We start from the raw sequence: 27,161 nt of genomic DNA on the forward strand, positions 1-27,161 counted from the left end.
AAGCAAAGAATTTCTGCGGTTATTCAGGAAATGGCACATTTACACAGTTTCTAAAAGCAAACAAATTCTGATTCCACTCCTTTGGTGTGCTATCAAATAATATCCAGTGTTCCTATAGCATATATTTTATTATGCTGAGCATATTCTTACTTTTCAAATATTATCATTGCAGAAGAATCAATAGCAGAAAAAATAATTGTAAGAACTCATGTAATCTTGAGGAGATGTAAGTCCATATTCTGTTCCTGCAAATGTAGTGTAGCAAGGGGTCAGGAATGGCAACATGATTATAAATGCTAATCCTTTCCTTATGACCCATAATGGAAGAGCAAAATAAATGCAAGGATCATATCCCCTGGGCAAAACTTACTCTGCTATCCAAAATTTAATTATGTGTTTACTAACTAATTGCCTTTTCTTTCTGATACGCGCTTAAAAGGGTGACATTTCATGTATCCTTATTGATCCCTTAGTTATATTCCACTATTAGTATAAGGAAACTAACGTTGGCAGAGGAATAAGTTCATATTCTGTACAAACTTGTGGCTTAGTCTCGTTTTATATTAGGGAGGGTTTCTGCACAAACATAAGACCAACAAACAAACCTATGAATATTAATTGAAGAAACAGGAAAGGGCAACCTTTCTAGGTAACAGTGTGTGTGGTGCAGAATGTTTATAGGCTTTTTTATTTTCAGCATTGTCATGACCTTTGCAAATCCTGATGTACCGTTTTATGGATTGGTTATATACAATATGTAGTTTATACTTATTTTATTGACACATAATTATCTTTGTTATGTCAGTGGTTCATTTGTATTGGCAATATCTCTGTAAAAATGAACCAAGTGACCCTGAACACCACTTATCCAAAATATAGCAGATAACATTTGCATTGGGAAAAAAAATACCATGTTGTACGTCTGTTTTGAAGTACTTGAAACTTTGAAAATGAAGTTTATTTGGTGTTAGCTTTACTGGTATTTCACATCCTGAAGTCTGTTCTGATAAATTCCTTGCTTTCTGAACTTTTATAGTCGTAATGCTCACAGAATGGTTGAGGTTAGATGGGGCCTCTGGAGGCCATCTGGTCTAACCCCCCTGCTTACAAAGACCACGTCCAGGTGGCTTTTGAAGATCTCCAAGGAGATCACTGCAACCTCTCTGGGCAGCCTGTGCCAGTGCTCTGTCACCCACACAGTGAAGAAGCATCTCCTGAAGGTCAGAGGGGACCTCCTTTGTTTCAGTCTGTGCCCCTTGCATCTTGTCCTGTCAGTGGGCACCACTGAAAAGGGCCTGGCTCAGTCCTCTGTGTCCTCCCTTCAGCTCTTTGAATTCATTGGTAAGATCCCCCCTAGGCCTTCTCTTCTTCAGGCTGAGCAGTCCCAGCTCTCTCAGCCTCTCCACACATAAGCAGGGAAAAATCCTTGGAGTTTAGCAAAAATTTGGGATTGCTCTGTGAAACTGTAGTCTCCTGCTGTAGAGGCAGTCAAGGAGTACAGCATTGGCGTCCCAGTGGTGGAGGATTTTTACCCACTGCTCGTAGCAATGCAGCCGTAAAGTGTGACTTACCTTACCGTATAAGCTGGATTTAGCTCTAATTAAGTCACTGATGTTGCCTTTTTTTTCTCAGAGTTTTAGTGAATCATTTTGCCTCCACTTGAACAAAGGCTTGGGCACATTAGCAGCCAGTACCCACTCATTTTAAATAACAGCCTAGTGATAGCAGTTTGAGTTAATGCAAAGTAACGGCTTGGAGAACAATTACAGGTATCTGCAGCTGATGCAGAGGATAATACAGTGTAATTTACCTTTATTCATAAGACTCTGTATTTCTTTCTTCCAACCACCATGTGTAGTTTAGCAACTAACTTCGTTAAACGAATAATTTAATTATAGGCCCTCTTCTTGGTGATACAACTTGATGTTGTAACCATAGGATTTTTATCTATAAAATTTTGTTTGAAGCTTACCATGCAGAATTATGTCTGAGCAATACAATTAAAAGAAAAACAACAATGAAAATATTTTGCCCAATTCTTCTACTTGATCCTGTAATATCACAGTTAAAAACAGATTGGATGGCTATGATATACTTTATTTCCAAATTAGGAAAAAAAAAAAAAAAGGATCTTCTAGTAATCACAGGTCTGAGAGACAAGATAATTGGATGTGCCCTTTTCTTTTCTGCATCTTAGTGAGAGATGTAAAATGAGGTAAAGAAGCTTTCTGTTGTTTATAGCTTCCTACCCCATTACTGTATAGTAGTGACACAAAGGGCATGAAACAGATGAGCCAGTAAGAGGATTTGAGGCTGTACTCCGGAGTGTTGCGTTGTGCATTTCCTGGAGACTGCAGGAGGAGGAGCTACACGTTACCATGCTTGCAAAAGAGGAGGCAGAGCAGTGTGCTGTTGCTCTTCACATGGTTTGGCAGTAAGGTGGGATGCTTTCTCCTCACCAAGAATGACAGCTTGATCTGTAACATCTGAGATGATTGCAGTCACTTCATGCAATGATGCAGCTCTTTCAGCATCAAATCCATGGCATGAAGCTTGGCAGCACCGCTACCCTGTTCACCAGACACTGGGAGCTTGATTTATTCCACCTTATAGGGATTTCATTGTCCATTCATTTAAAAGACAAATATAATCTTCCTGTCATTAACTGCTTGCATGCTTGCTTGTTTTTCACTTTTGGGTGTTCTCTCACACTTCTCATCTTTCTAGCTGAGGTTGCTTTTCATAATGTTTTATTAGGAGTACCCCAAGAGTCCTCCTTTCTGCAGTTGGAGATAAGTCACTGATAGGGATGAATGGATCTCAGAAGTAGGAGAGGGAATTCCCAGATTAGTGACTGTCTGGCTCCTTACACAGATGTTCGAGATGATACTTGTCACCAAATTTGAGATCTAGAAGGAATGTTCCTCACCCTAGGTGACAAAGGATCTTAAAAAATCTGTTTGCTTTTCTCTGCAGCATGGTGTACAAGTACTTCCTGCAAAGGAGAAAGGTAATTGGGGGTGCCATTCTGTAACTGAAAAGTAAAATTAGCATGTTATATGGCATTACAGTATGACCTACACCTTGCAGAGAATGGCTTTTCTTTATTAGGGTGTATTTCTCCTCCTGTTACTCTAATGTTGTGCACAGGCTGCACACACAGGTGCAAGGTTCCTCCCTTTGTGTGTGTTACCAGTCCACACACATTTAAAACATTCAGCTCTGTATCAAGTGATTTTCTTATTTTTTTATTGATGTGACTCTTTAAAAGCAGCATTAAAATTGTGTGAATCACATGAGTCTGTGTGGCATAGATTATGTCCAGGACACTCATGTTTTTCTGTGCCCTGTGGGAGTGTGTGTGCATATGTATGCCCGTACAAATATTATAAATGTTACAATTAAATAAGAAAGGTATCAAATTAAACAAAAATAAATAAATAAGCATTCTAAATCAGCTATCACAAATTTATCTTTAGGAACAGATTCCTACCTCTCACGTCTTTCAGGGAAAGTGTACAGTATTCTCCTCTCAAGTCAGGATCTCACCCTATTTTTACATTTGAAGGCAGGTATATTTATTTTGAAGGCAGTGAAATCAGTCTGGTTTTTCGTGTTATGTTTCACACTGAAAATTACTTTCAAAACAGCGTTGAGAATCTTCATGTCTGTACCTTTTTTTTTTTTTTTTACTTACATATGTATTTACATCTTTTAGAAACAGAACATATTTCTTTCACTAGAAACATTACTTGGCAAGCAATGGTGAGTTTTAATAATTCAAGGAATAAGCTAATTCTAGAATTCGAGTCTGAAGTTACCTGAAACCATAGTTCAAATTCCTTGCTCACGTAAATTTCAGACATCAGCCACTGATCGCATGCTTTATATGCGTGACAGTGATCACCCCTAAAGATAAGGGTAGGAGCAGACAGAAAAAGCGTATTGAAAAATGAACTGTAATCAATGCCTTCTTCCAGGATTCTTCTCCTTCCTGTACAAATGAAATTAGAGCTCTTTGGCAGCAACATAAGATTGATATGTTTTTTTTCAGTCACACTGTAAAATACCATTGTTATTTTTGCCAGCAACACACACAAACTTTTGCAAAGATGAGTTGTTTAATTTATCATGGTCGGGAAGTCTAGACTTCTCGTGGTATTATTTTGCCCCTGGAAATGAATTAATGAAAATACCAGTAGGATTGATGATTCCCAATGGGCAGAATTGCTGAGCTGTAGGACACTTTGCAGATCAGATAAATTCTGGCTAAACTGTGCTGCTTAATACATCCGTAAGGTACACAGCTTAAAAAATTAACCATGTAGGAGGTACATATTTTCATATATTTTGCTAATTTATTTCATTTTACAGCTTTTGTTTTTGTGTTTGTATTTTATTTTTTTTAACCATAGAAAGAAACCAATGTAAACTGTTTAGAACATGCTTTCATGAGGCAAAACCTTTAAAATTCTAAGAAAGGTTGTTTGTTTTTTCTTAAGCTTTTTTGAAATCCTGTATATGTCAGTACTGGACAGAGGGCTAAAGCTGCGCTGGCATCTGAACAGAGTCATTTATGGCTACGACCTTTACTACTGTCCATTGACACCCATGCTTCCTCCCAAAAGTACATCACTGACATTGTTTGTGTGCTCGAAGATTTTGTTGCCTGTAATTATATTATCACAGTTTTTATTTTGGCCTTCTCTTTCTCTTCCTTTACATCTGCGTGACCCTCATACAGCTCTCACAAAGGAGGGTGACATGGAGAGGCTATGTTCCACCCACCACTCTTCCTCTTCCATTGCTTCTTCATCTCAGTGGTCACCATCCTTGCCATGCCCCAGCGGCCGCTCCTGCTGCCAGTGTCTGCTGAGGATTCTGATCATACTCTACCTCTTCATCTTTGTTTGTTCATATGTTGTGTTTCTTTCCATCAATTCAGCGGGCAAGTCCACGAAAAACGCAAACTCACAGAGTCATTCGCTTGAGTCTGAGCTCTCCCACTCCACTCCTTCCTCTGTACTGTGTAAGTTGAGACTCATCTGCTCAGATGATCTCTTTTGTCTCACCTTCTTTTCCCTCCTCATCATCTAAGAGTAGCACAAAAAATGACAGGTTTTTTTGTGATGTCTGATCTGGGAATGACACTTTTTTATGAAAGTGTCAGGGTGTCAGGCTTTTTTTTTTTTTTTTTTAACCTTTTCATTTCTTGGCCAGGTTTTATTATTTGTAAAAAAGAAAAATAAAATAAAGAGATATATATATATAAAACATCAGCGATAACAGCAGTATAAATAGGTATGTATTTCAGAAAAATATCTTGCAGAGGCCCTCTCTGCAGTAGCTCTCAGCTTAGAGGTGTTACTCTTCAACTCTGGCTTGAATCCTAGATAGGGCTTCCAGATTAATTACCTGTTATGTTTATGAATGTCATCGAGTTACTTTATTTAGCATCACCATTGGTAAACCAACCTTAAAGCTGCTGGAACAGCTGTTAACTTGCAGTATTAATCCATGGCAACTGAAATGTTGCATGCTTTTTTTAAGAAGAGATCTGTGATGATTTGTAACCAATAAACTAAAGGAAATTGTTCGAGTGAAGAGAATACCTTTGAACGACTTAAATATGAGAGAAAATGGCATCGTATTAGTAGCTCATATACTGGTAAAACAGAAAAAACATCTATGTAGATGCATTTCATGTTTATAAATTAATTCAGAAATTCTATACCATGCTTGTGAGTTGAAATGGGGAATGATTTCCTAAAAACATACATTCTGCTTGCCAGATTCTGATCTTGCATCCTGTAAGGGTAATTTTGCTGAAACTAAGAATTGGCAAAGGCACCGTTACGGTGGCATCTAAATGGGAATTTGGGTGGAATTTTTCCTAGGAATTTTTCGTTGCTACTAATGCGGGTGAGAGGGGAATCAGCACTGTAGATGATGGGTTGTCCCAGGTCACAATTGTTGACAAGTGAGACTAAAATATTAGCTTTATTCTTAGGGAGGAACAGGATATTTAGATATTGGCAACCTGGAACCCTGTTGACACTGAGAGCAGAGCACTGCTACACAGTGAGTGGAAAAGCTCTTCTTAATTCTTTAGATAACTGTTTTGACAAGTGGGAATTAAGTTATTTTTTCTGTAGTTGTAAAAATAGTTCTAAATGAGAGATCGGCTGTTTCATGACAGAAAAGGAAGTTAATGGTGTATCTGTCAATGTGACAGTAGACTGATACAGAGGCTTTCTTGCACAGAGGGTAGAAGAAGTTGGTCTACCTGTATACCATGCTTCTGCAGGGCATGTTATGTTAGCAGCGTGACTGTTCAAATGTGAACTACCAGTGCTGGCAGTGCCAACTGCACAGAACCGTGAAGATGGGAGGAATGAATAGGAAAATCACACACTTATATAACCTGCAAAGCTGTCAGTAACACGTCATGAGACTTGTATTCCATCTGCAGTGTATATCCCAAGAAAATCCATTATGAACCCAACATTTTCAGATTTGAATTACAGCTGCCTCACATTTCCTGCTTCATTAGGTAGTTAATAGTGCTAAAACCACTGTTAATGTTTAAATGTAGATGTTCGTACTAATTTTGTTACCAAATGTAGGTAACAATCTAGGTGTGGTGTATTAATAGCATAGTATATATCATCATGTCTTAAGAAAGCAGACAATCTGGCATTTATTCTGTTCATTCTGTGACTTCAGAAACATGCACGCTTCTTATCCACTTTGTTCCACAAAATAAACTTCTCCAAAATCACTATAAAAAGGTGCAGATAGAATTCAATTTAAGGAGTACAGTAGCAGTCAGATTAAACAACAATCTGCTGCTTTGCTATGAGGTAGGAAAAGTATTAGGTGGAAATTATTCTGGTAAAGCTACGTGATGGAAACATAATGGTATTGCTACAGCTGGTACTTAGCCTACCAGCTGTTTTGTTTAAATCATTTACAGGTAAGAAATTCAGAGCTTGCCAAAGTCCTAGAAGGCAAAATAGCAGAAATTAACCTAGTATCTGAACATGCACCAGACTTGCTTATATTTTTTCCTTCTTAAGCTTCAAAATAACTTTGTCCCAATAACCATCATATTTAACTTAGTTAAATAACTAACTTCAGTGACCAAACAAATTGTAAAGTCCCTGTAACCTTACCTGTCCTCAAGTAAGTTTTTAAAATGTCAGGTTCTGGTGTAATATGATTTTATAAATGGCCATGATAGTCTGCGTTTTCTGTAGCTTTCCATTTAGTAGGAATCTGCAGTCCTGTGTCCTGAGAAAGTTCAGGGAACGGAGAGATTATTGTCTACCAAGAGTAGGATTAATTAAAGAAAAGTAAAAAGAACTTAAGTAAGTGCTGAGAGAAGGCATCAGTAACATGATTGGGGTAAAAACTGCTCATGTGACTAACAGAAGACACATTTGAGTTAAAATAATTTTGAAATGGAATTTTCTTGGGGTAGCTCTAAAGATCTGTTTTAGAATACTGGGAACATAAATAAAAAAAGAACTGTTGGGGTGTGTACATTTGGCAGATTTACACTCATCAGAAAAAAAGATTGGAAAGTAGTGTCTATAAACATCTGTATTCATGTCATAATGCATAACTTTCACTAGCAGTGAGCAATAGTAAAAAATCAGTGGAAGTTAGTACTACCCTGGTATTAATACTGCTCTGCAGCTGTTTGGGGTGAACAACATGGGAGGTACAGAAAGAATGATACAGGCTCAAGCAGTTATGATTTTTAAATGCCATCACAGGAGCATTCAGGTCAGTGGCTGTTTTCAAAGGCAAATTTGAGAATGTAAAAGGAAAAAGTTACACGGCGAACTCAGAGTAGAAGACAGGACTGGGAACATCAAAGGCATGTGCAATTTCTTTATGACAAAAGTGTCTGGAAAATGAGGAGGGCTTCAAAGTTTACCTGGATGAATCATACCTGACCTTTGTTTCATGACAACACAGTGGTAAGAAGGTGGGAGCTAAAATAGACTACAGTGTTATCTCCGTGTATTACAGAACTGAATTCACTCTGTGTTTGTTGCAAAGTAGCAATTATTATAATTGCACACATATAATTAAAAAAATAGAAAAATATTGATTTCTTAGCTGCTCAAACTTCATAGATTTTAATCGTCTGTTACAGACATCAGAAAGATATGAGGTAAATGTGGTGTGATGAGGAAGGATTATCATGTAATTAAAAGAAAGTCTCGGAAAGTAAAACATCTAATAGCTGCTTGGAGTATTCAGGAATATAATTTTAAAGATAACATAGTTTTCCTATGAGTTAAATAGCCAAATACCACATTTCATAGAATTATTGTTCAGGAATTATTACCACAACACATCTCATAGCTTTTAAAACTTACTTAAATATTTAAAAGGAATAAGACAGAGAATTGAGGATTATTATTGATTTTCCATTGTAAAAAAAAAAAAAAAAAAAAAAAAAAAAGATTTCTGATTGTATTAGGGTAATTAGTTAGAAGTATAATTTAAATTAAAAAATTCACAGTGTCAAAGCTTATTACTGTTTCAGTTATCAAGACTTCAAATGTTATTTATTGAGTTGGGAGCCAGATTCCATGATTAATTTAACATGTTGTGAAACTGTAGTGTACTATCTTGTAACTGCACTTGATACAGCTTTGTTCTGAGACTGTAGATGGTTTGTCAATAAAAATAAACATTTCCAACATATAACACAGTGTTATTAGAGAGCATCTTTAGAAATAATTAACTACACATAAATAAAAGGAAGCTACTTACTGCATATAAGATTTAAATAGTCGATACATTTATTTTGTTTGATTTTTTTTTTTTTTTTTTGTCAGTGTAAACTAGAAAAATGATTTGTGGAGATGATTTTTCAGAATTTTGCCTCCATGCCCAATGAGTTAAATTTTCATTAGGCAAATAGTAGGCTTGAAGGGTTTTCAGAAGGCAGAAGACAGTCAGTAGCCTTAAAAACCCTTCCAAACCATCTATGGTTCAATCAGAGTGAATCATTATAATCAACCGGCACTAGGAATGAGGTGTTACTCACAAGATGACAACTCAAATATCATATTCAAAATCAAAGTTTAAAGTATTTTAAACTACAAGAGGTTGGCTGAGGTATAAACTCTGATCTTACATGCACTAAATTTTGATAGAGTTGTTGAAAAATAAGGCCCCTGAAGCATGCTTGTCATTGAAGGATCTAGGTGTTTTTCATGTACATTTAAGATTCAATCTGTCATTTGTCACACATTTGCTTTTTTTTCTTCACAGAAATTTAGTTTCTTGGATTATTTGTGGAATAAATTATAAGAGAAATTATCAGCAGAGAATTCTCAAGCGTTGGTGTGAATAGAATGATTCTGTACAACATTTGGTGACACTTGTTGTGTTCTTCTCTGCTTCTACGGTAGCAGTGCACGATGTAAAGTTGAGTGATATATCTGCTACATCCATATAACCAGAGTTCATTATACAACACAGAGAAAATCTGTAGTCTCTTCCACTGTTTTTTTTCCCCCTCCAAATTTTGCTCATCTTCAGAGTATAGAAATAGTATTAGTGGCTGTATGCTTTTCATCTGATTGCTGTTTGCTGGTACCATATTCTGATAAGAAATTAAGGTAGGTCCTCCCATATTGTGTTATTCAGTTTCAGAAAGCCAATGTCACCTTGGTAAGGACTGTTCTGTATTAAAATGGTCGCATAATGGGTAGGATTTGTCTCCTCAGGTTTGGACTTCCACTGTGTAGTTATCTATATTTGAGCTAGTTGTCTAGGCTCCCTTTATAGTCAACGCAAATAGGTCAGATGAGTCACACTTATCTTAGACATCTATTTTAGGGTGAAATGGATTGTGCCCTGAAAGTGCTTTTTTCTTCCCATTGACTATAAGGGAGGGGAGTTGAGAGAACAAAATTGCTTGTCTGTATTTATACTTGTCTGAAATGTTGTGAGGTTAATGCAATATGATGTGTACAAAGATATGCAGATGAGAGTACAGAGTTGAAAAGATTGGATGATTTTATCCTTGAGAAACAACATGTGGGCAAGAAGCAGAATCATTTTAATCGTCATCAAGTTCACATGCTAATTTATAAACCAGCTACCTCATTCTTTTGAAAAGGTACTTTCCTCCTTCACAGCGATTTCATCGCCATCAGTTTTAGAGAAAACATTTAGTAAGGAGCATGCAGTTCCCTGATTTGGGTGTTAAGGAAAGATGGGGGTGATTGGTCTTTGCTATGGATTTCACAGGCCCTCTTGAAGGTGCTGTCTGCACTGTGTTCATTTGATGAGAAACTGTCTTCTGAAAGATCAAAAATATAGCTTTATTTTTATGCTTTGCCTATATAATGGCTGTTCCTAGGGTTATTTTGTGTTAAAAGAAATACTCCAAGGAGTATTCGTGTAAAATCAGTGGGGGTTAATTGATAACCATACCAATACTGTAATTAGGTAGTCAATCATGTAGAGTATTAATGAAAGTAGAAAGAAACTCCATTATCTTAATGAAGCATAAAGACTTGAAAAAAAAAATATTTTTTCAGAACAAACATACTGGTGTTAGTTTTGAACAATTAAATGGGTAAAATGCTCATCAGTTACCAAGGTTTCTTTTCCGTGTTTCACCAAACATGTAGTTTCTGGTATATGTATTTTGAAGACTTCATTTGCACATATCTACAGCTCACTGCTATTCTACACCTTCTCTCCACAATTAAAATACCAAAAATATCTGTCATTCATGTGTGATTCTTGTAGAGTGAATTTACTGACATTGTTTGGGGCTATGGGAAGGGAAAAAAGCCCCATACTTTTCTTCAAGAATAAGGTCTTGCTTTTGGTTTTTAAACTTTTTTGTTCTGTGGTACTTTATTTCACAAGCTAGGGGATTGCACCGTGTAGGATTAAGGCATTTATAGTGTTATTAAGGCATTTATAGTGTTAGATGCTTTTTGAATAAATGTTTTTTATACTTATTGTGTGTTCTTTAGATATTGGTGTTAATGGTGTTCTTTAATTATGACAGATTATCCCTACCCTGTAGTTGAGAGAGAGAAAAAAATAGTTAAATACGCCTAGAGGTTCATAACCCATTTAAAGTCAAATTATGTACAACAGCACTGCTGCAGAAATAATTTTAGTCAATGTTAGAATGTGTTCTCTTCTGTTCTTTTCCTATTATTTGATCTTTTTATAACTGTTCTTCATAATATTTTTGTTTGAACTGCCTTTGTATTAGTCATGTACCTACTCACTTGCCAAAGCAGGGGTCATGCTTTTTTTTTTGAACCATTAATACCTTATGACTTTCACACACTTTCCCTACAGGGGTAAAGGTTATATTTAGAGAGTAGGTCCAAGATTTTTTCTTTAATGGATTTACTTCACCCATATTCTGAGCAAAGGATATAAAAGCTACCAACCTTTCCACAGAAGTTTGCCATTTTATGCCAGCTTTCTGGTACGCTATCTGCATTTTTTTTCATGATTAGTTTTTAGGGAAATGGCTCTGTACCTTCTGACTTCTTTTAATAACGTGTTTCCTCACACCTTGGTTATTTTAAAAACATTGAATTTGTTTTTGCTAAGGAATCTTTCACTTACAGAGATTGTGTAGCTTTATGTCATAGAAAACCATTGCCAGACACTATAGAGCTCTTACATAACATAAGGCTAAATATGGCCCTTGCACTCTGAACATGGGATGATAATTAAGCACTTTTCCTAAAAAAGCACCATTTAAAACCATGATCATTGCACCTGAACTAAAGGATTATTTTTATGGCTTAGGAAATGCAACACTGGGTTGGTGATTTCATTATGCTTACAGAATACTTCCTTTCATTGGGTGCTTTGATGCAGTTCACTGACAGCATGGATGAGCTTATATCTTTGCATCTAGTAAGTGAGTTTGACCCAAAGCATATCACTCTGTGGAAACAGCCATTTGAAAACTACCCCTGTAGTAACTATGCTTACATCTAGTTCGTTTCAGATTTCATTTTGCCCCTTTTGTTTTAAAAACGTGCGATGAGAGTTGTAGTTGTGCCGCTGGGGTTCTTGTTTAGTTCTGTTGACACCAGTCTGTCCTTAGCATGGAATTAGCGCTAGCAAATATTACGGTCTTATCCTGCATACAAAGTCAATGCTACCTGAGGTATAACAAATAGGGGATTCTTTAATTAAAAATCTGAACATGAAGAAAAAGTTGTAGGACTCTGTGGAACTGTAACACACACAGCTTATAATGCCAGCTTATAATGCACAGCTTATAATGCCATTTGGTTTTGTCTAAGTATCTCATCACACTGAGAGAGCATAGTGATCTCTGACCTGCTTTAACCTAAGTTGAGGTACTTTAATTAGGGAATTTGTACTGCACATTAAAAAGTATAGTAGCATCAAAGCACCACTGTACATCAAACAACGTAGTTCTCCTAGACTTCTGAACAAGCTAAGTTTATTAGATTTTAAAAAATAATAACCAAATGAAAACAGTGATCGTGGGTGACAGTTACTTGGCAGATGGGAGCTGGCCAGATGCCCATTCCCTGCTGCCTTGTTTGTTCGCTTGTCCTTGAGTAGTTTGTAGCATGTTTAGATGGGAAAAAAATGGAGGTTTGAAAAAGCATACATTACACAGAGTCCATCGATTTTATAAGGAAAATTTGGTAATTTTCTTCCCACATTAATAGGTGGTAATTATTTCTGTCCTACCAATATCCATTTCACCTCCCTTCATCTCCAGTGCCCTCCAGTTTCTTCCCTTGCACTAAGAAAAAAAGCATTTGATTTGCTTCACATGTTCACCAAGCAACAGCTGTATTTTCTTCCTCCTCCTCTCTTCATGGTTTCCAGTCTCCTTCCAGTTTTCTGCTAGTAGGTATTCCAGTTCTCCCCATTTCCCTGCCCTTCCTGTCTCTCTCTTCTTTCCTCCCAGGCAAAACTTCAGCTTCCTAAACATATTTATAGGCTAAAATACATTTGCTCTGTATTTGTACTGTCTCTCTCTGCCCACTCACATACCTACGCAAAAAGTATAAAATTTCATATTGCCTTCTTCTTGGCCATTCCTGCTTTCCGATGAGAAATGCTGAGAATGAGGGGGATTTTGCACAGAGGGTAAATCCTTTTGGAACTCCAGTTTTTGAATTGCACTGCCCCTTTGGCTTTTAGTCACTTCCTGCCTATGAGATTGCATAGCGTACCACTGAATAAGAAGAAATCTGATTTTCTTGGGCTGCTTATATACAAGTGTAATCGTCTATGTGTTACTGAAAGGAAAGCGTAGCATAGTTGCTTTCACATAGACTTTCATGTGGTGGTTGGAATTTTGTAGAAAGCTTGAGAGATGTGTTGGAAGGCAAATGACTTGGCAGCATTGTTCTGCTTCTGACAGTCCCCATTGTGAACTGCAAAGTTTTCCACAAGTACTGGAAGAACTGACGCTAGTGCTGGAGTTGGTGGGTGGTTGATTTGAGCCAGTGATGCTGCCTTTAATCTCATTTACGTATTTTGCCAGCGTGTAGAGCTTCCTGTTGGATGCTCTTCATACTCCATGGATCAGTCAGCAGACTAAGCTCTACTAACTGTTAGTACTGCCCAGAGAAACTGTGCTGGAACCTATTCTGTAATATTAGGTGGCTCCTATAAGAAAACCTCATGAAAACGTATTCCACTGCAATTGAATTTTGGGAGAAACAACAGAATAAAAGCAATTTGGCAATATGGTTCCATTTTTCTTTTCTTGGGTTGATGTTGAATTAAATCTTGTAATTCAGTACATCGAATATGTTTTAAAATACATTTTGGTTGACCTAAAATATTTTTAAATGTATGTTTGCAAAGATTTCTCTGCACATTCAGATTGAAATCAAGGCTCAAAATCTCAAAGCAAGGAACTTATGTCATTCATAGAGTCACAGAACCTTTAAGGTTGCATTCCCATGGCTTTAACTCTTACTACCAAAGGCACAAGCAGGTGCTAGTGAATGAATTTATGTAACTAAATCGAGTTGTTGCACACCATTCATTTAAAAATAATAATAATAAACAAATAATTAATCAGCCTCTCAGTTTATTTCACAGAATGCTATCTATATATTCAGATGTTCCCTGTCGTTTGCTGTTCCCTGTCAGAGCATGTGTCACATGCAAATTAACTGGGGACTTCTCATGATAGCACTTGGAAAAGAAATGATTGAGGTTAGTCAAAAAGGAAATATTGCCAATTGTCACTAGCCAAGTGAAGTGAAATCACAAGATGGCCATCTGGTTTTGTCTCTTGCATGTGGAAATTACAGTACCTTTACAACCACTTTCATTGCTTACACTGGTCTAACAGTTACCCAATACCACGATCTCAGGATTCTGTAGCAGCTCATCAGAAATTTTACCTCATTTTCCACTGTCTGATTTAATAATGTGTGATTTTCTAATCTCTGATTGGAATGTGTTACCAGGTTATTTAATCAGATCCTTCAGTTGAGTTACGTGCATATGAGATGTAGCATGTAAAACTTGTGATTCCCCCCTGCATGCAGTCTGCATGTTCTGGCTTTCGTTTTTTTCATTTTTCAGCCTCTCTGAACACTGCACCATTGTTTCTTAGCCAACCATCCTACCACTTGGCTTGTGCTGACAATGCAACACAAGGTCCACAGTTTCTTCTGTGTTGTTTGAGTGTAAGATGGTAGAGCCGTTGCTGATCTACAGTCAAAAAGATCTCTTTATTAAAATTCTTTGTTGTTTCTACAATATTTGTGAAAAAATAATGTGATTTGTACACTAAATATGCTTACCCAGCATGCGCTCTGGTAATCAAAAACTACTCACAAAAACTCTTACTAGACTTTTATATCCAGTTATTCCCCGTTACTTCATTCCTTTCTGGCTTCCTTTTGATGCTTTCTATCTGAAAACATTAGGTGTGCACCTAAATGCAGAATGGCAGAGCACAAGAGGAATTACGAGGGTCCAACACCATTGGTGCCAGTTCTTGCAGTACAGCACTGGAGGTTTACATTCTGGCTATGCTCCCCCACATTTTCTTTTTGAAGAAGAATGAGAACTGCCTCAGCACTTAGGACTTGACAAGTGTGTGTGTGAATTGTCTAATCCATGTGTAGGAGTGTGCAGGACAATTAAAGCTATTGCTTGTATGAGATCTACTAAAGCCTGGTTGCCAACATTTTAATTTTCTTTTTATTTCAAGCTTAGTCTTCCAAATTGATTTTCTAGGTTTAATGAATAGTTGAACATATGTTAAATCCTTGAAAATGTACCAGTAAAATCTCTCTCCCTTACCTCCTTAGCATTAAACTCGTAAAAATCTGTATTGAGAGCAGTGCCACTCTGGTTGAACTTTATCATTGTAAGGTTGAAGTTTTCAAATTACAAATGCACAGTACAAAAATATAAACCTCATTTCCTAGGGAAAAAAAAAATAAATTTTAAGTCAGTTTGCAAAGTGAAGTCAGTGAGGTTTTCCATCTTCTGAAGGTCTCGGTACTTAGCCCTCATAAAGTAACTGGTGCTACCAATGATCATACCACATGCAGGATTCAGGATATTATTTTTTTTTTTTTACTTTGCACTATTGTAGTGTAAGTCGTATCAAAATTAGCAAATGACCTGTGGTCTTTTCTTGACTGATGGATCAAGGAGAAACTGTTTCACATACTTTTGACTTTGAAATCGAGGCATTTGCAAACTGTTGGAAGTTTGAATATTCTTACTGGAAAAATATGAATTCTGCTTGTTGTTAATAATGTTTTATTCGTGTTGTAATGTAAATGTTACACATTTTGCAAGCAAAAGATAGTCACAGTCACAGAAGTCTAGAGTTGAGAGACACTGTATTGTAATTAGACTTGTGTGGGTGTGTAGGCATTATATGTAATCCATGAGCTTTGCACCAGGGGATCTTGATTATAGGCTTAGGGCCTGAATTCCTCTTTGGCCAAATGTGTACGTTTAAGCAAAGTGAACACCAGGTGTTACAAAGATTTCCGAAAATCAGCATTATATGCTTACCAGCTAAAGGCCCCATCTGCAAGTAAAACATTAGACCATCACTTGTAAAACAATCATCCAAAGAAAAGAGCTGGAGATTTGGTTTTGGTTTGGTTTGGTTTTTTAAACAGAAGATCCTTCAGTGACAGAAAGAAGATTAAATCCATAGATTAAATCCACGGCAGAAAAGGGGACTGATCTTGACTGTTTAATTTCTTTGTTAATACTGAAGGCAAAATAAGGTATCGTAGTAATATAACATAGTGTCCTTTGATCATAGACAGTTGTAATAGGAAAGACAGTTGTACCAGCTGAAGAATGACAGTACCTTTATTACAGCTGTTGTTCTGACAGCTTCTCAGCTGTCACCTTCCACTTTACTTTCCATTTTAAGAGTTGTGTTTGTATCTCTCTCTAGCTCGTAAGCAGGAGATTATCAAGGTTACCGAGCAGTTGATTGAAGCTATCAACAACGGGGACTTTGAAGCTTACACGTAAGTGTTCTCATTTTGGAGAGACCGAGGAGAGTGGATGTACAGTTCAAAATGTATATGTAAATAAGCAAATGCAAGTGTGTATGTTTGTGTTTATGTATTGCTGAAGATTATTCTCAAATACCCTCAGGAAACATAGGAGTTGTTCATTGCCACCTTGTCTTAGCTTTACACTAGCCTGGATGCCAGTTTCAGAGGAGGTGCTGGTGTAAATCTGAGGTACTGCTGTGCTGAGACAGGATCATCATACTGACACAAAATATGCAGTAGCCTATCTTGGTATATGAAAGTAAAGTCACGTTTTTGGTATCCAATCCAGAAAACACAGTGGAAACCTATTTTAACAGAAAAATTGCAGTGTTTGTAGAGACTGATAGTAGCTAGAATCCCATGTGTACTTTAAGGCATGAAAGATCATGTGGGATTCAGGCTCTACCAGTCTCTACTGAGCACTGTGCAATTCTGTGCAAGAATTTGCTGAGGGAAAGGTGACTGGCTTTCTTGGCTTTTCTGTGCAAAGACACAATTTCATCACTGCTTCTCCACTCCTGCTAACTCAAAGAAAAAGCAAAGGAAAACACTTCTCATCATTGCATTGGGACTCCTTTGTTTCTCTGGGTGGATTCTGCCGTGTTGAAGCATAAGCCACACAGGTCAACAGCGACGTTGCTCTTCCCATTTAAAGATTTGCCAACACTTTGGTGTGATCACACTAAAACCTGTGTTGTACAAATGTCAAGTAGAAACTTATTTTGAATTCTTGTCTAAGTTTTATTAGATTAAAAACGTTTAAAATCTTACCTAAACAATGGTGTGAGACATGAAAAATAATTTTTGGATTGCACAGAGGCAATTTCCAGAGTCACAAGTGAAAACTTGTGATATAGCGTCATAGGATTGCTTTGTGGCTATCTTTGGCAATCTTTCTTTTGGTCAAATGGTGACTGATGTGAAATATAGTAGCCCTGAAGTGAGCTTGCCAAATTTTCTGATTTAGATGAAACCAGAACTCCGTTAATGCTCCCCGTTTAAATTATGTTCTTTTCCAATATAATGTCATAGGTAAGTAAGTTTCCAATTGGAATAAAGGAAACATTTAGAAAGTTCAGTCCAGCATTGTGCTACATGACTGCATGTGTTTATTACAGAATTTCCTCTTTTCCACAGAAAAATCTGCGATCCAGGCCTTACGTCTTTTGAACCTGAAGCTTTGGGTAATCTAGTAGAAGGGATGGACTTTCACCGTTTTTACTTTGAAAATGGTAAACATTCCTTTTTCATCTCTGTATATCTTCATCTGTCCCTTGTGAATGTATTTCTCCAGTCTAAGCAGCATTTTTAGTTAGGAGTTGATTGATTGCAGGGGAAGGAGACATTGTTTTTTTTCTTTTGGAGTTCAGCTATGTATGATTTTTTTGTTTGTTTCTGCTGCACTCATTCATATGTCATGTAGCAGCTTGGAAAGTGGAAGAAAATTTCAGGTATTTGGAGAGAGAAAATTAAGGTGTTTAAAATAAATAAATAAAATAAATAAGTAATAAAATAGTAACATAACTTAAGCAATTATAATTTTTTTCCATTACAAAAAAGAGTACATCATGCTATGCTGCAAGTATACTTAAAAGGAAAATCACTAAATTGTGATTAGAGAGTGAGTGCAAGTAAAAATCAACACTTACAGTGAGTTTATAATGACTGCTACTATGTGCTGTTTTGGGGAAGACGTTGCTCAGTCTGTACTGCTGAGGATCTGATCAGCAGACCGTCTGAATGAGACAGGGCGCCTTGTGTGGCCACGCACACTGAAATACCTGGTGGCAGCTTGCATCTCATACCAGAGTCTCCAAACACTTGTATAGAATATGTCACCTGGAGGGTGGTTGTGCTGAAATATGACCAGGAACCCAATTGGGCATTTTCAATAAAGATTGCAGATTAGAAATATGACATATCAAATTACTCAGTTGTTATTGTAAGCAGGTTTTAAAAAGGTATTTAAAAAGGTAGCAGTTATTGCTACAAGCATTAAGAAACTAATTATTGAGGTTCTTCCAACAAACTTACTGCCAGATCAAAGAGAAGGAAGTTACATATAATTGTATATCAATCACTATAAAATGCTGCTATTTAAGGTGCCTTAGAATTGGTCATGGTCAAATAATTCTGCATGGACGGTTACGGAAACTTGTCTGGCCCCTACTTGGATAAGTAAGACATACTCTGAAACATTTGATGTTTTCTCATACAGGAAAGAGGAGAGCATACGTTATGCTGTGACTGTGCCCATTTCTACAAATGTGTTTGAGCTAGCTGTCAGTAACAATTAACAGTAAACAGAGATTATTGCCTTGTACCTGCTAAGCTTGATGGTTTGATTTTGTATGATGGAGTGAGATGAGTTATTCTGGCTTACGTAGAGAAAATTTAATTTGTCCTGTTTGTGTGTCGTGTATATTTGTTTCCTAGCATTATCCAAAAGTAATAAGCCAATCCACACCATTATCCTCAATCCTCACGTCCACCTTGTGGGTGACGATGCTGCTTGCATTGCCTACATACGGCTCACGCAGTACATGGATGGAAGTGGGATGCCAAAGACAATGCAGTCAGAGGAAACACGGGTCTGGCACCGTCGTGATGGGAAATGGCAGAATGTTCACTTTCACCGTTCAGGGTCACCAACAGTACCCATCAAGTAAGAAACAATTCAGACCACAAGCTTAAACTATGTATATCAGACCAGATAGTCTAATAGCTGCTTTTGGCCTTAAAACTATGAAACTGTCCTCTTGATAGTGGAATTTTTTGTGGTTATTTATGCAGTGTGTATTATATTCAGTAGTATGCCTGTAGTATTTGTGCAAATATTTTTTTAAAAATAATGCTTTGTTGTTGTTATTTTCAACTGTGATGCCCACTGATCCAGCTCTGTCCCTGAGCTGAGAGGTTGAAGAGAAAAATGATTTAATACAGATAAGGCCTGACACAAGTCGCACAAAATAGGACTATAAAACTTGAAATAGGATTTTAGGAAAACCTGGACTGAAAAAAAATGATAGGATACATAGAGGTGTTAGAGCTGACAGGAAATTTTCAAGGAAAAACAGTGTCTGTTTTCTGAAAAACTGAAATTTGAATAACATTTTTCTGTGATTCCCAACCACCTCTATTCACTCAGGCCTAGCTATATTCTTTGCAAGTTGTTTTTGAGCCAGCTTATGTATTTCCTTTGTAAATTAAGTCGCACAAGTACCTATCGCTGTCTTACCTCTTTTCCTACGCTCCCTTTGCTTGACTGCTGAACAGTCATTATCTGATAGTCTAAACCTGTGTGGGTAAGCCTGAAATCTCTCTTGTCGTCATTTATCTGTTTTCTTTCATTCGGACATCTCTGATTGCCCTCTTATACCCTCAGAGTCATGCTGTGACTCAGTGAGCACAAAGCTGAAATCTTTGTGCCAGATTTCAGCAAATTACAGCACGCTCACAGTTGCAGTAATGAAATAGGGAGTCATGGTTTCTTCAAGAGGTTCTGCTCAAGTTCTTTTCCTTTTTTCTGCTTCCAGTCTTCACTAATCTACCCTGTCTCTTGGAGCCCAAGCTTGTTGACTTCTTTAAGTAGACACACCTATATTAGACCATTTCTCAATTAGGTAGCACTGACATAGGTTTTAGCTTGCTTAGGTGCAAGCCTTCTGTATAAGATGTAATTACATTTATATGGGGTGTCTTAATGTGGATAATGGCTGAATTTACCAGTGTGGATGATAAGAGCTTAGATTTCAACTTTCTAACCTCAGTTTGTCCCATAACTTCCTTCTTGCAACATAATCCTCCTAAATGAAATCATATTCAATTAAGTAAGGAACACAAAATCATAGACTATCCCAAGTTGGAAGGGACCCACAATGATCATTGAGTCCAACTTATGGCTCCACACAGGACTACCTAAATATGATAGAACAAAGTATTAAACTTCATTGAGGATGAAATGTGTATGTATATATATATTTATATATGCACACACACACATATATATATATTTAGGAAAAATGTAATTTGGTTACCTGGCAATAGCTATTGTATTTTATTTAAAAATGAGAAACCAATGAGAGCAGGAACCGTGTCATCCTGTTTTTCACATCCCAGCTGCACTGCCAGTGTTTAAACAGATAATATTGATAGAGTAGTTATATTTTCCTGAAATGAAGTATTACAGATTTTTTTTATGTTTTTATAATGGACCTTTTTCTCAATGAATCTGACAGTAAAGTGTCTATCTGTCTACAGTAAGTCTGTAAGTGACTGATAGGAATTGGACTAGGGTATTATTTAATCTCCAAGATTAAAGAGAGTATTTGGAAGGTGGGGGAGCTATCTTTTTTTTTTAATTTTTTTTTTTAAAGCTTTCTTAACCTAAACATATTGATAAGAGATAACCATTAAGAGAAAGAACAAGGTAACTTACCACACTTAGACACCAAAACAAGAAGGCAACAAAATAGCCATCATATTGCAATTTTCGTGGAAGATTATGGAATTTGCTTAACAATTCCTTAACAATAATATTTCTAATAATACTTTATGGAGCTACACTTCACATCTGCATATTCTACAGCGTGTCCTGTTTGAGTTACAGTGTTTTAACAGGAGCCTCAGTACTTGTTCATGTAATGTGTAGCATGTAGGATGGTAGGATGGGCTGCTGCATCTTGTGACATGTACTGCTCCTGCAAGCACTCACCAAAGTTTGTTTCTCTGCAATATAAAGGGCATGTGCAGTGCATCTGGCTGCTGCAGAGTCTGCAAAATGCAAATCTCATGGGAATACGGTTGCCCATACAGATCTGAGATACTCCTCACAGAAGCTGTGACAGTATTTCGGTTGGAAAAGAAGCTGAGACGTGATCTTTTTGAGCCTGCACAGTTGTGTCTATGTCTGTGGGTGTTCTGAACCTGTTCTGAGGGTCAGACAGGAAATTTTAGGATTATGAGAATATATCCAAAACGAAAAGGCCACAAAAGAAGAGTAATGGCTCAACACCTTAGGGCATGATTAAGGCTTAAGGAGAGATGCTCTGAGATTGTAGTATAGCCTTAGAAAGATCCTATGTAGTGCTGGCAGCAATATCTTATAAATCCTTTACCTAACTCCCATCTTAAATTCAGAGAGGTGTTTGTTGTTTTGTTTTTTTTCTCAACTTGCTAATTATTACTGTCCTAAAATACCATTTCTCTACTGGTTACTTTCCAGCCTTAAATTTCAGTCATACGCAATGTATTCCTGATTATCCTAATGTCATCATTGTTCTCCTACACGGGGTGGATAGATATGCAGACGAGATATTTTATATAAAGGATGACTAGATCACTTCTCACCTCCTATTTTCATAGGGTAAATAAACAATAATGCCTTGGTTAGCTTTGATTGATAGGATCTCCGTTTTCCTAGCTACCTTGATAGCTCTCCAACATGTCTTTTCTGGTCTGAGGTTTGGCTTTTCATTAGCTTGAGTCCTTCTGAAATACTGCATATAATTGTGGTCAGGGCTTTTATTTAACTTCACTATTTCTCTCTTTACCTTGCTGAGAGTGCCACGCCTGCTGTCTTCTGGCATGATTTTGCACTTTTGTTGTTTACGTCATATTAGTAGATGTGCCAGTCTTCTAAGACAGCCATGAATTTATCTGCAACTGGTATTTCCAACCAATGACTATATAGAAACTTTTCCTGAGCATTTAGCTTTGTACTTCCTGTTATTACATGTACTGTTTCTGAATTACCCAGACCTTAAGCTCATTTGGTTCTTCTCATACAAGACTCCTGTTTTCCTCAATATTTATAATGCCTTCCACCTATGTGTAAATGTATTACATGAGGTCAGTCCTGTTGCTTTTGCTTTGTTGTTGACAAAGATTACTGAATCTCCTCAGCTCCCCTTTCAGCTATCATTTTTCTTTTAGTTGTTTTACTTTGTATTCTTTCTTTAATTCCCATCTTCTCAAGTTTATCTGGTAGATTCCCACATAGCATCATGTCAGAACTTGCCATCCTGACTGTCTTGTCGACTGTCTTGAACTTCACATTTACTTTTACCTGTTACACCAGCAGCTCTGTTTTGGAAAACTATGTAAGAAATTTAATTACAATATTGTTCCAGATGATCTGTCCTTTCTTTTCTTGCATTTGAAATGTATGCAGTCTACAACTGTTTATTTAATTATTACCAATACACAGTAGTTAATAATGGCACTTCTGTCATAAAAAAAATGTTACACACAATTTCCAGTCAAGAATTTCAAATCTAATAAACTTGCAAAGGCAATTACAGCACTGATCTGCTTTTGCAAACATAGTATCCTAGATTATGTCAGATCAGTTGCTCTGTGGACAGTAGCTTACTTGTTTGCAGAACTACAGAAATAAGTACATAAATCTAAGGACCATACTGAGCTCTCTGGTAGCTGTAGCTATATGGAGATATTTCTTGTAGCAGATAATTGACTTGGAGAAGAATCTGAGCACAAAAGTATATTCAGTTTATATATAAATTCTATTTTTTGCTGTGAGACAGTCCAAACAAGTTTGGGTTTCTGTCTTGCCCATTGTTTTTCTCTGTTTGAGTGATCCGACTGGTGGTAGGAAATCTTTCTTTGTATTCAGTGTTCTTAAGAATTTGTGCTAGCATGTGTCTGCAGAGCTGCCTGCATAACAAAGAGCAAACCTGCAGACAGTCAAAGAGCTGTTGGGCCTGAAACTGACTCCTAAACCTAAATTCAAACCTGTGATCCCCAGGCCTATATTTACCCACTTTATCACACATTGCACTTTCGTATACTATCATAAGTTAAATACCAAACAGCAAGAAACTTGAGTAAAGAGTTTGTTCTGTGTTTGTACAGTGCCTAGCACAGCGGGATCCCAATCATGACTTCAGCCCCTAGATGCTACGGTAATACAAACTATATTATAAGCTCAATTAGTTAACTACTTTCTTACACGTTCCTGAACTTTCTTTTTTTCTTTACATGTGGCTTTAGCATGTCTTGCATGTAAATGACATCTGATTCTTCTTTGTTACTCGGTTCAATTTTTGTGTGAGAATCTCACTCTGTGGCCATGACTGTAACGTACATGCTAAGGAAGTAAGTTTAACTGGAACAGAGATTCATATTTGAATTTTGCCCTTGCTCCTTTGAGAAGCTGATTAATTTCTACTTTGGCACCATCTCTGGCATGTTGTAAAGATTGAAATGTCTGTAAAGTGGTTTGAAAAATAAAAGAATGCTTTGCTTGAGCATTTGGGCTTTTTTTCCCCTTTTTTCCTTTGGTTTTCTTCTCAGTATTGTATTAAATGATCTGTAGAAGGATTTTTTTTAATAGTATTGGTTAACACTTGAGCATGTATTGTTAACTGGTGGTGATGTTACTGTAGTAATGGCAATCTTTTTTTTTTTTTTTCTCCTTCCTCCTAGCTAAAAATATCAGCGGTGCCGCTCTTGCATTATCTGTACCCAACGCACCTGGTTGATTACCATCTTGGCCATCCTGTTCTCTTCATGCATGTTTCTGAGTGCATGAAGTTGTGAAGGTTCTTCATGTAACACATTTGTGATGCACCATTTTGCTGTGTATTCCATCTGTACACTGTTAACATTTCAATGAAGGTGATGTTCCATGCAAATAGAAAATAGCAAGGCATAAAAGACAAAAAAAAAAAGTTGATGTACAGCAGTAGATACAGGATACATTTGTCATCTTTTCTTCATTTATGCCAAGTTTTGACAGACAACTTTAAAAGCTATCCTGTTTATAAAAAAGAAAAGAAACAAAAAATACATTTTACCCTCTTTTTTTTTAAGAACTGTTTTTTGACTCCTCCTTTTCCCCTGAGTCCCTGGATTTTGCTTTCGTTCTGGTAGGAATGGTTAGGATTTCCGCTGGCAGCTCTGTTACTGTAAAACAGATTTTTATTACAGCATGTAGATGGACGAAATCACTGATAAATGTGGAAGTGATAATATCTTGGCTCTGTCCCAGCCGAAGCCTTCTTAGTTTATTAGTCTATGTAAACTGGAAAAATCTCATCATTTGCTGGCTTGGCCACTTCAGAATTAACTGTCGATGTTCTGGCTAGTCAGCAGAAGTGGTTTTTTTCTTTTGAAGTCTTTACCTTTGCTTTCTTACTATGCTAAATGAAAATTTATATTAGATAATTAAGCAGAATTAAAAATTGTAAGGAACTAAGTGATGACTGAGAGGCAGGTTTTGAGGATTAAAATGAAAGCATAAAGAAAAATAGATTTTTATCACTTTTAGGATATATTGTAAATTTATTAAGGAGTCTTTAAAACATTTTAAAATTTTGTTTAAGCTATAGACCACTTCAGTGGTTAATATACTCTAGAAGTATTAGGCCTTAAAAGCTTAGTATGAAGAGTTTATTTACTTTCCAACGTTGCTGTTGCTTCTCTGGAAATGTATTATGACTACACCAGTTTTCTAGTAACTGTAACGCTTTTACCACAGATTTGTTTCTCCTTCCTCTTCCCCCTCAATCTGCTCTTTGTTTATTAAAATCATCAGACACCGTACAGTATCAAGGACAACAATCTCTGCAGCATTACCAGCTTGTTTTGGCTCTTTATCCCTGGCTGCAAATGTCTGTACACTCTGAAGGGAATGCTCTCAATGTCAGTTCAGAACACAAACTTTGTGACAGGGACTATTTTCGCTTCCTTTACGTGGCTGTGAAGTACATCCTGACAAGCATTTAGATTTGTTCCCTTCCATTTTTAATAGAAAAATGCAGGGATTGGTTATCTCTTTCTCATTTGTTTTATTACCAACAGGGCTAACTGTTTTCTGCAGCGCTGTATAGTGCATGGTATCTCAATCAATGTTCTTTTTAGCAGTGGAAAATTTACAACTCGACAGCCTGAAGTTTATAAGATGGGAAAGCTTCCTAATTTGTATAATTTCACCTTTCTGTGTTGATTACTAATCAAAAGCAGTTCTTAAACATTTTGATGTTGTTACTAGTGGATGTATGGTAGATGGATTTAAGCTTCTCTGATAATTATTACGTGATTTTAAACAATATATATTTAAAATAAGCATCTACAATAAATGTGTTGAGCCATATTAACCTGCCAATGGGATCTGTGAAAAAAAAAGTAATGGCCTCATTTTTTTCTCATTAATTTCTTTTTTCTTTTTTTTCCTTTTTTTTTTTTTTTTTTTGGTGAAGCGGCTATAAGTGGCATAACTGTATTTAAAATTAACAAATTAGTTGTAGGGTGTTTTTTTTTATACTTCTAACATAGCATGTGGTGTTGGCGTATTACCGTAGATCAAGTTTGTCTTCCACACCAAGATGGAAATTGTGATTTGTTCTCTCTACCACAATTGAATTATACACTTCTCTTCTGTCATTTGGAACACTGCAGTTTACCATGGGACACAGTGTACATATTTCTTGCCATAATGGTAAATGATTGATATATTTAAGGATTAATAAATTTGTGATTTCTGCTGACATTGTGCTTGCGTGTTAATTTCAGAATTAATTGTGGTTTTGCACTGGAAAATGTGGAGCATCTGTTTCAATTAAGAAGTCAGAGACACAGATACAGTCCTTACAAGCCAGATTTGCAATTTGAAGATACAAATGTTTGCTCTCATGATTTGTCTTTTGATTAGTTCTTAACTTCCTCCTCTGAGGGCCCAGTTATACACTGTTTACTTAGTACTTTGTTGATAGATTTTGCATGTACCTTGTGTTTGTAGGTCCGTATTTAGAAGTATTTTGTGTAGTTGCACATTTCTGTAGCTTTCTTACTGTTTTGTATACTCACTGTGTAACACAAGATCCCATAAAAGAGAAGTTATTGTATGCCTACAGTTGCAGACCTTAAAATGCAGTAAATACCATAAATAATTAGGATTTCAAATAATGTGTTAGTTTAAAAGCTTTCATATATTTCCATATCAGCCTGTTGTGATTTTTAGTCTCCTTAAACCTATCATGAGTCACAACTGAGAACAGCCCTCTTCTACCAGCAGAAAAGAGAGACAGAAGGGGTGGAGGAGAGGACACAACTTCCAGCTTCCCTGGGTTGTGAAACACAGAGCTGGATCATTTCTCTGGCTCTGTGCCCAGGGTAGCATAGTTGTGAGCCAGCCCTGTGGCAGTGGCTTTAATGTGACAGTCATCCAGGAGTAGTGCTTGTCGAAGGAGCAGGAGAGTATTCCAGTGTAGGGGAAATGCCAGTGCTTCCCTTTTGGAGGCATTTTGCTATGTATCTGTAAAAATAAATAAATAAAGTTATAGGAGACCTCAGAGGTTTGGAACATTTCGGTAAACCTCAGAGGAAGTAAAAGTGGTTTAGGCTGGGTGATTTTATATTTTTTTTTTCATATCAGTTCTACCTACTTTGTCTACTTTTTTTTTTTTTCCACTAAATGCTGTTCCAGAAATCAGACTGACTTCCATTTTAACTGTGTGCCTGCACTAAGCTGTTTGATAGCAGTGGATTCACTACTAATTTCAGGTATGTAGATAAGAAGAAGTGTGTAAAGCATAATAACTAGGAGAGGGGTGGTCGGAATAAATTTGCTAA

The 27,161-nt window shown here is 36.8% G+C and overlaps 1 protein-coding gene across 38 annotated transcripts in view; it reads left to right on the forward strand.

Annotated features, from left to right (window-relative positions):
- The window catches only part of CAMK2D (calcium/calmodulin dependent protein kinase II delta), a 165,472-nt gene extending 139,395 nt beyond the window's left edge, over window positions 1–26,077 (forward strand). For 16 of the 38 annotated variants that reach the window (XM_027456558.3, XM_027456567.3, XM_027456573.3 and 13 more), the window contains 6 exons: window positions 4,946–5,029; window positions 16,463–16,538; window positions 17,706–17,800; window positions 19,005–19,233; window positions 23,442–23,491; window positions 24,015–26,077. In XM_027456558.3, the coding sequence (XP_027312359.1) occupies window positions 4,946–5,029; window positions 16,463–16,538; window positions 17,706–17,800; window positions 19,005–19,233; window positions 23,442–23,448 (491 nt within the window). In that variant the 3' untranslated portion in view covers window positions 23,449–23,491; window positions 24,015–26,077. Of the gene's footprint in view, window positions 1–4,945; window positions 5,030–16,462; window positions 16,539–17,705; window positions 17,801–19,004; window positions 19,238–23,441; window positions 23,492–24,014 lie in introns of those variants that run through there. The other 22 variants (XM_027456588.3, XM_027456569.3, XM_027456580.3 and 19 more) reach the window with 4 other exon arrangements.
- The last annotated feature ends 1,084 nt before the right edge of the window (window positions 26,078–27,161 follow it).

Source organism: Anas platyrhynchos, chromosome 4, assembly GCF_047663525.1.
Source record: "Anas platyrhynchos isolate ZD024472 breed Pekin duck chromosome 4, IASCAAS_PekinDuck_T2T, whole genome shotgun sequence".
Classification (NCBI taxonomy): Eukaryota; Metazoa; Chordata; class Aves; order Anseriformes; family Anatidae; genus Anas; species Anas platyrhynchos.